Here is an 8,832-nt window from a genome sequence, read left to right on the forward strand (position 1 = left end):
GTGGGTGGGTACACAGAGTGGGTTGCAGTGTGGGTGGGTGGCAGTGTGGGTGGGTGCACAAAGTGGGTGGCAGTGTGGGTGGGTATGCAGAGTGGGTAGGTGCACAGAGTGGGTGGGCGATGTGGGTGGATGCACAGAGTGGGTGGCAGTGTGGGTGGGCGCACAGAGTGGGTGGGTGCACAGAGTGAGTGGCCAGTGTGGATGCACAGCATCTCACCTCTCTTCCTCTGGCCAGTTCCAAGGGCTTGTTCACACCACATACAGTGCATTCCAGCGAGGTTAGCTGATGGAACGCACTGTATCGCATAGTAAACTCCTCCCTGTGTTCCGGTGCATACAGCATTTTTTCCAATTGCACTGGATCGCAACACAAGCACTGATGTGCCACGCGTTCTGGTGCGGGCACTTGCACTGCTGGCAGGGGGGCGTGGCTGCGGAGCCATTGAATTCAATGCACCACAGCGCCCCTTCCCGCCCCAGAACGCATGGGAGAGTTTACTATGCGATACAGTGCGTTCCAGCAGCTAACCACCCTGGAACGCACTGTATATGGTGTGTACAAGCCCTAACCCTGCTTTCTCTACTCTACGAGTCTAGGACCTGACTCCCCCCCTGTCCCACCCCCCTCATTCAGTTCCCTTGGAGTGGGAAGGGCGTTTGCACATTAATGAAGGATGGCTGCATTTACATATGAATACCGCTGCTCATTAATATGCAAATCCAGCAATTAGCATATGAATGAGCCGCGGCCAGTGTTAATGGCTCCTGCAGCTCAGTAGATATGAGGACAATACTGAGAGACTGCAGTCCCTGTCACCTGCCCTCCCCCCTCCCTGCTTACCTGTCGGCAGTCCTGGCCAGCAGTGGAGATCAGACTAGAGATGGGCAAAATGGTTCATCTGCATGAGTGCTCCTCAACGGTTCGCTCACTTAAAAGATCCGGATCTTTTAAATGGCTCATGGTTCACTAAACCGCTCTTTTTACTATAGTAGGAGAGGAAATGAGACGGGGGTGTATTTTGAGGGAGGGAACGGGAGTTATTTTAAAAGTAAAACCATTGCTTCCAGATTAAAACAAATGTATTTTTATGTTTAAATAATTTCACAGAAAATATGATTTACAAGAAAAAATACACATGTTTAAATCCCTTAGGTAGGCTACTGTGTAAGCCTACCTAAGGGATTTAAACATGTGTATTTTTGAGTCTTCTGATCAGAGTCTTCCGATTTGGATCTTTTATGAAGAGTCAGGCAGCTCCTGAGCTTCTGTTCACTTGCCGACTTAGCAAGTGAACCGAAGATCCGATTCATTTGAATATCCGAACTTCCCATCTGACTCACGAGTCTAATGGTGCCCACACACCTTGCGATAATCGTACGATAATCGCGGGAAGTCCCGCGATCGTACGATTATCGTAAGGTGTGTGGAAGTCGTGCGACCTCTACTACTGTAAGGTCGCACTACTTTTATCTTAGGAACATGTTCGAAAACCAGCCTAACATCGTACGATTTTCGGCGGGTGTGTGGCATGTTTGCAAGATAAAAGCCGCACGGGCCAGTGTGCGCAAGCGCACACTGCCCGTTCGGCATTGCGGTCATCGCAAGCCCGCCCCTCAGCGGGGGCAGGCTTGCGCTGATCGCAAGTACAATCTGCCTGTCCAAGATGGGCAGATCGTACGTTTTTTTAATTACCTTACAAGGTAAGGTTGTAAGGTGTATGCCCAGCATTAGACTCCATGTAATGTAAGTCAGAGCTGCTAGAGGGCTGTAGCTAGTTCAGAGATGTGATTGGTTGCAGGGAGGGAGTGAAGCTGAGTTCTGCTCTAGAATCATATTACAATGGCGATCTCCTATTCATTCTACACTGACATTCCAAAGAACCGAGAACCGGCGCTCATTTTTACTGAGCCACCGCTCATTCAGTCTTCTGAGAGAACCGCTCAATAGATCCGAATCGCTCATGAGCGACCCATCTCTAGATCAGACACCGCTGCTTCTTCTCCAGCCGAACACAGGCAGGAGATGACTCCGCCCTCCCCCCGCTCTACACTGTGGCAGGGGAGAGGAGTGCAGGTGTCCTTAGGTTCCGTGCGACTCTGCAATACCGAGTATTTGGGTGAGTACTCGTACTCGCCCAAATGCTCTGATACCTAGCACGAGTACTTCCTGTATCAGGAAGCCGGGCAGCGCATCATTACACGCTGCCCGGTTTCCTGATTGTCCAGGAAATGGCTCCATGCTCTCTCATCACTTGTGATGAGAGAGCATGGAGCCGCCTTCCCGGCCGATCAGGAAGCCAGGTAGCGTGCAATGACGCAGCGCGTCATGCTCCCTCGTCATCTCATGAATCATAATATTAAGAAAGTGACCTTAAAGCATTAGTTTGTATTGCTTTAGAAAAAATGTGACCTGTCCCTTTAAGAAAAAGTATCGGTAATTGGTATCTGCGAGTACTTGATCAAAAGTATCAGTACTCGCACTCGGTCTTAAAAAAGTGGTATCGGTGCATCCCTAGTATATATACTGTATATATACAGCATATACATTTATTTGTTTATTTTTGTATTTTTTAACAAGTTTTTTAACAAGATAATTGTGTTTCTTTGTATTATCTTGTATGGCATTTCTTGTGACATTTCTTGTTATGCATATAAATTAGGGTTATTTGCTGTCACACTCACACATTGTAGATCACAGGTTTTTCATTTCATTTGCATTTTCCTTTCACTGTCACCCAGCACAGCGATCTCCTCCATACTACACAGCCGGACACTACTCAGCTCAGAGCTCTGCTCAATGAGCTTCTCCCTCGTCAGCATCAGAAGAGTATGCATATTAGGTAGCTATGCACACAGAACCCCGTCCAGCTACAGAATAGGACCTGCTGATTGGACGGCGGGCAGAGTAGAGTCAGTCTGTGAGGTGTGAGAGTGTTGGCCTGCTGGGAGCTATATGACGGGACATCTGCGGTTACCGGGGTCGGAGCCCCTTCTTCCTTCCTGGGCCCCCCCAAGTGGCGGAACGCCAGGGCCCGGTCGCGAATGCGACCGCTGCGACCCTGGTAGTTCCGCCAGTGGGCATATGAAGATAGTGGAAAGAACAGGGGGCATGAGAGAGATGGGGAAGAAAACAGGCATATCTCCTAAACCTACAGGGGTAGGTTATCATTAAAATAATTATTATTTGTAGCCTAATGTTGTATAAAGTACTGTTGCAGCAATGCAGAATGACACCCTCTATAGAGGACTACAAATCTCAGCAGTACTTTATACAGAAATGCTATTGTTATATAAAGTATTGCAGGAATGTGTAGTTCTCTATAGCTTGTGCCATTCTGCAAAACGGCAAAACATATCGGCCGAAAAGGGCACTTTTGGCTAAATGCCGAAAGTGCCATTTTTTCTGCCGATACAGCGGCACATCCCTGCTTGTCCCAGCGGGGTGGAGAGAAAGTGTGACAGCCGACCGAGCGCTGTGGGAGGAGAGCGATGTGTTTGTGGTTTTTTTTTGGGGGGGGGGGCCCAAACAAAATCTTGCACCAGGGCATTTTGTTCCTTAGGTCCGCCACTGGGCGAGGTGCCTTCAGAATGAGCATATCGGGACAATATATTCTGTTGATACATATGCATGTAAGAACCTGAACATCTTTCAAGATAAAACTCCTCCAAACAACCCCACTTTTTTAACTACCAACCTAATACGGGATGCATTGGAAGGATTTGGTACAAATGTTGAATTGATAAACCAATTAGCCAGAGAATACTAGCAAATCTAATGGAGGTTTTGTCATGTCCCTGCTGGAACCCAAATAGAAATAACATGGAATTGTACCCCTAGCATAACCTGGACTGAGTTTTTTTTCAACAGAAGAAAATTTAGCACCAAGTGCAAAAGGCCCCAAAAACACTTTTCCTTGTGTGCTGAGGACTAAATATAGCTAATTTATTTCTAACATTTAGAGAATTGTAGGTACAGAAGATGCTGGTGCCATTTAGCACTGGGTTACTGTATTGCGAAAGGGGTGTTGGTTATGTGTTTAGATGAAGCACTGAGATCTTCAGCAATGCTGAATTAAGTTTTACTTGCTTAGAAGAACATTACATGTGCAATACATGTTTAATATGTAGGGTACTCTGGGCTGGAAGAGTAAAGGGGGCCACATATGGTTTTAATACAGAGTTGCAAAATTCAAATGGATATACACAACAGACATTAGACATGAGCATATGACACCCATGAAAGGAACAATTGTAAGAATGAGTGAATGCGTCTGTGTTTAGTCTGTGGGAGGTTCAGTGTACCCAGCGTGAAGTCGGAAAAACCCAAACTTAGCGCTGTATCCCCTGGGGCTGGGTCCTCCTTACAAAATGATAAAATGAATATGGCCTGGTCTGGTATGCTTACTGCACTCAACTTCCTGTCTACCCAGTCGGCATACCTGGATAAGGGTCCGCCTGGAATTTTAAGGGGGGGCCCTACTCTGTACTATCAATTTAATATTTAAATATCATGTGACTATGGGATTACATTAAACCTAAAAAAAGTCTTATCAAGTCATAATAAAAAAAATATATATTAATCTAATAAATGAAACCCCCAAAATACTGCACCCCTGCAACAAAAGCACATTTTTTAAAAGGGAAGTCTTGCAGAAAACAAATAGCACACTAACACTATGACTACTGTGTGCCCAACCTTTTACACATCAAAGCCCCTATTATTGGCCTTAAGCCAGCTGACCAAAATTCTAAGTGGGCATATTACCACATTAGTTTACACCTACATCCAACCCAAACCCAAATCTCATTGCTAGATAACTACAGCCTTTGTCTGAGAGACACCCTTCCTAATAGCCCTTGTAACATTTTCCATCCCAGAATCTCCACCTTGAAATCAGGGTCAGGCCATATTCGATGTCTTGACTCAATATAACTAGACTAAGCTAGGAGAGATTATGTGCCATAGATGACCCTGGAGAGGGCTATCTACTGTCCAACCAGTCCTAGATTACATTGCTAGAGGTAGCTACAAATCAACTTATCTGAAGCTGCATTTGCACGTATCCCTGGTTGAAGTGTGTGTATGTTTGTGTGTGTCTGTGGGTGTGTGTGGGTGTGTGTGGGTGTGTGTGTTTTAAAAATATGTTTTTAGTCAGTAGTTTAGTAGCAGTTTATATAGAGTTCTCTTTTGATGTGTTTAACATTTGAATATTTTTATATATCAACATAATACATTTCTGATTTGTTCAATATTGTAATGAGAGGTTTTGGATTGTTATCTGATCGGTATGTACTGTACAAAGTTATTTACGTTTAAAATAACACATTATGGTTATATAAATATAATAAAAATAAGTGGACCACATGCACCATACTTTAAAAATAATTGTAAAACGTTATCAGCATTATCTATTCTCTTTTTATTTGGGAAGAATTTTTATTTAACATTCTCTTCAAGGCTGAATGGACATCTTTATTCTTCAAGCTGTAGATCAGAGGATTTAATATAGGGACACCTATGGCATTAAACAGGGAAGAAAGCTTATAGGAACCCAGGATAATATATTCAACTGGTCTAAAGTATTGATAAGACAAAGTGCCATAAAGAAGAACGATGATTGTGAGATGCGATGAACATGTGTAGAAGGCTTTCCACCTTCCATTACTGGAACGTATTCTCAGTATGCTTCTTATAATAAAAACATATGATATAAAAGTGAGACTAAATGGAACAAAGGATGCCAGAACAACTCCTTCAATAATCACATAAAGTTGCAAATCATAAGTGTCACTGCAGGAAAGCTTCATTACTGGTACGAAGTCGCAGAAGAAATGATTGATCTCCCGTGATGTGTAACAAGTAATGGATGATACTTTCAAAGCACAAGGCATGATATCTAAGAAACCCAAAACCCAACAGACACCGGCCAGACAACAACAGGCTTTGTGGTTCATAACTACATGGTAACGTAAAGGGTTGCACACAGCCACATAGCGGTCATAGCCCATTGCTGTCAGAATAAGCAGTTCATTGCAGGTGAAAGATAAGAAGAAAAACATTTGCATCACACAACCAGCAAGGGAAACCAACTTATCTCCAGTGATGAATGTAAAAAGAACTTTATGAAGAGTGATTGTAGAACAAGAGATGTCAAGGATGGTCAGATTGGCCAGGAAGAAGTACATTGGAGTGTGAAGATGGCGATCCGTGGAGATCAGTAGAAAAATGGTCATGTTACCTCCGAGAATGACGAGATAAATCAGCAGAACCAACAAAAAAATTAGAAGCTGTAATTCTGGGACATCAGAAATCCCTTTAATGACAAAATATGTCACTACTGTTTTGTTGGCTGGCTCCATAAAATGCAATTTGCCAATGAATATAAAAAGCAAATGTAGGAATTTAATTTTTAACATTTACAGTAATAGTAAGGTGCCTCTAGCAACATAAAAAACATCTTTAATCCAGTTATCTAGTGATAAAGATAAAAGTATCTTTAAATATAGCTATTATAGCTACCTAAATCTGCGACTGTAGTATGATGAGTATTACTACAGCAAAGAATGGTGAGATTATATGTGAAAAGATTACTTACATTAACAGTGCTTCTAATGCACCTTTTGTAATTGTAATTTTCCTTCAAAAAGAATTCCAGCTCCATGCTCCATGTTGGTGCCTTGCACAACAGAGAATTATGAAATATAAGTATTGCATTTTGCACTCGGCTCCTTGCACTATTATACTGAATAAACCCAGCAATGTTATCTAGACCAAAGCACTGTGCATGTGCTTGGCTTACAACAAATGAAGGTATAAATAAATGTTTCATAAATCTGTAAACAGCATAAATCCAAGCTGAATAAAAGCCCTCGAGAATGGTTTAACGAGTATGTTCATAAAACATAACAGTTCCCCAGTATAAATTGTCAACAAATAATTAAAATAATTCTCTTTTCATTTTAATTAGATGAAGACCTTTGTACAGATTATTTTTTTTTTTTCATTAAAGCATATCTAAACTCAAAAACAAAAATGTGATATATTGCAACTTTCCAATCCTCAGGCTGCATTAGTTTTCACTTTTCAGGCTAAGAACATTTTCAGAAAGTATAGAAAATACTTGTTGATCTTGCCAGAATGCAGTGTCCTGTAAAATGATAAGAAAACACAAAGAACTGTATATTTGTTATATACATCAGCCTTTCTCAACCAGCGTGCCTTCTGGCTTCCTCACCGGTGCCTCGAATTTTGGGACAGTACTATAGAAATAAATGAGGCTAGTCCAGGAAGGGTGGGATCCATTCAAAAAAAGTCTTCCTTGTCAAGGCCTGCTTTGTCTCTCACCTTCTGCCATGCCGCCACAGCTGCAGCTCCTGATAATAAAGGGGGGGGCTCTGATGTGAAAAGGGGGTTACTGATGTAAAAGAAGGGCTTCTGATGAGAAGGGGGGCCTTTCATGTGAAGAGGGATCCTGATGTGAAGGTGCTGATGTGAAAGGTGGGGGGCTCTGATGTGAAAGAAGGGATCCTGATTTTAAGGGGGGCTCTATTGTGATGGGAGAACATCATCTTTTTTAGTGTTTTTGCGTGGGTCTCTTCTGAAAATCCATACTAGATCTTTGTCTGGCATAAGAGTCTGCGATGGATTATGGAGGGGCAACACTTTATTTTACATTTAGGTTTTTCTTGTTTTAGACTGGGCTGCCTGAAGATTTTGCATATTTTTTGACTGAAAAAAAAGTTGAGAAATGATGCTATAAACTATTAATATGATCAGCTCACTATATAATGGAGATAAACAAAGGCAGACATATTTGAAGGCCAGCCTGGGTGATAACCATGGCTGCTCCTATAGATACATTGGAAAGGAAAATCATAGGCATGAAAGGATAGGAAGTGTGTTATTTGCAGGATTCGCAGTTAAAAAATCCATAAATAAAGCCATAAAGAAGAAAATAAACCAGCAACTACATCCAAGGACTGGTAAGCTGGAACATATTAAATTCTTCTTTTTGGGGTTAGATATGATTGAACAGGTGGTATTGATCCCACCATGAAGGTTTTTATACAGCTTCCTATTATAGGGTGACAACTGACTTCCCAACTATGTGACCCTGATTGATACTCCAAGCAGCCATGCCAACACATATTATGCCGCCATGTTCCCCCACTGTTATTCATAAAGTCAGTTCTGAGTAGAATGTCCGTTAAAAACAAAATGATTGTAGAAATGTACACCTCTATCAGTTGCAGACAACCAGTTATATTTTAGTCTTTAGATATGGCTCATCTATGTATATTTATTTATGCTTTAGAATTATTTTTCTGTTAACCTTTATTGCCAATGTTGTGTAGAATAGCAATAGGTTTCAGTCAGTGGCGGAGCTAAGGAACAAAGGGCCCTGGGCCCTGGTGCAAGATTTTTTTTTGGCCCCCCCCCAAAAAAAACCCCCCACAAACACAGCGTTCTCCTCCGCAGCGCTCGGCCGGCTGTCACTTTCTCTCCTCCTCCTGCAGCGCCCAGCGGGGAGGAAAGAAAGCACGGATGCGCCGCTGTATCAGCAGAAAAATGGCACTTTTGGCATTTAGCCAAAAGTGCCATTTCCGGCCGATATCTTTTGGCGGCTGATATATCGGTGCAACCCTAATATTTACAGCAATGCAGAATGCCACAGGCTATAAAGGACTACACATCCCAGCAATACTTTATATAACAATAGCATTTCTGTATAAAGTACTGCTGAGATTTGTAGTCCTCTATAGAGGGTGCCATTCTGCAACAGTACTTTATACAACATTAGGCTACAAATAATTATTATTTAAATTAATTAT

General features: G+C 42.4%; 1 protein-coding gene across 1 annotated transcript; it reads right to left on the reverse strand.

The window, feature by feature from the left end:
• Positions 1 to 5,409: 5,409 nt before the first annotated feature.
• LOC108802857 (olfactory receptor 1019-like) lies at positions 5,410 to 6,360 on the reverse strand. Its single transcript, XM_018574712.1, has one exon. The coding sequence runs from the start codon at positions 6,358 to 6,360 to the stop codon at positions 5,410 to 5,412; it is 951 nt and encodes a 316-aa protein (XP_018430214.1).
• Positions 6,361 to 8,832: the final 2,472 nt, after the last annotated feature.

The sequence above is a fragment of the Nanorana parkeri genome, unplaced genomic scaffold, assembly GCF_000935625.1.
Source record: "Nanorana parkeri isolate BGI_ZX_2015 unplaced genomic scaffold, ASM93562v1 scaffold3180, whole genome shotgun sequence".
NCBI classification, from domain to species: domain Eukaryota; kingdom Metazoa; phylum Chordata; class Amphibia; order Anura; family Dicroglossidae; genus Nanorana; species Nanorana parkeri.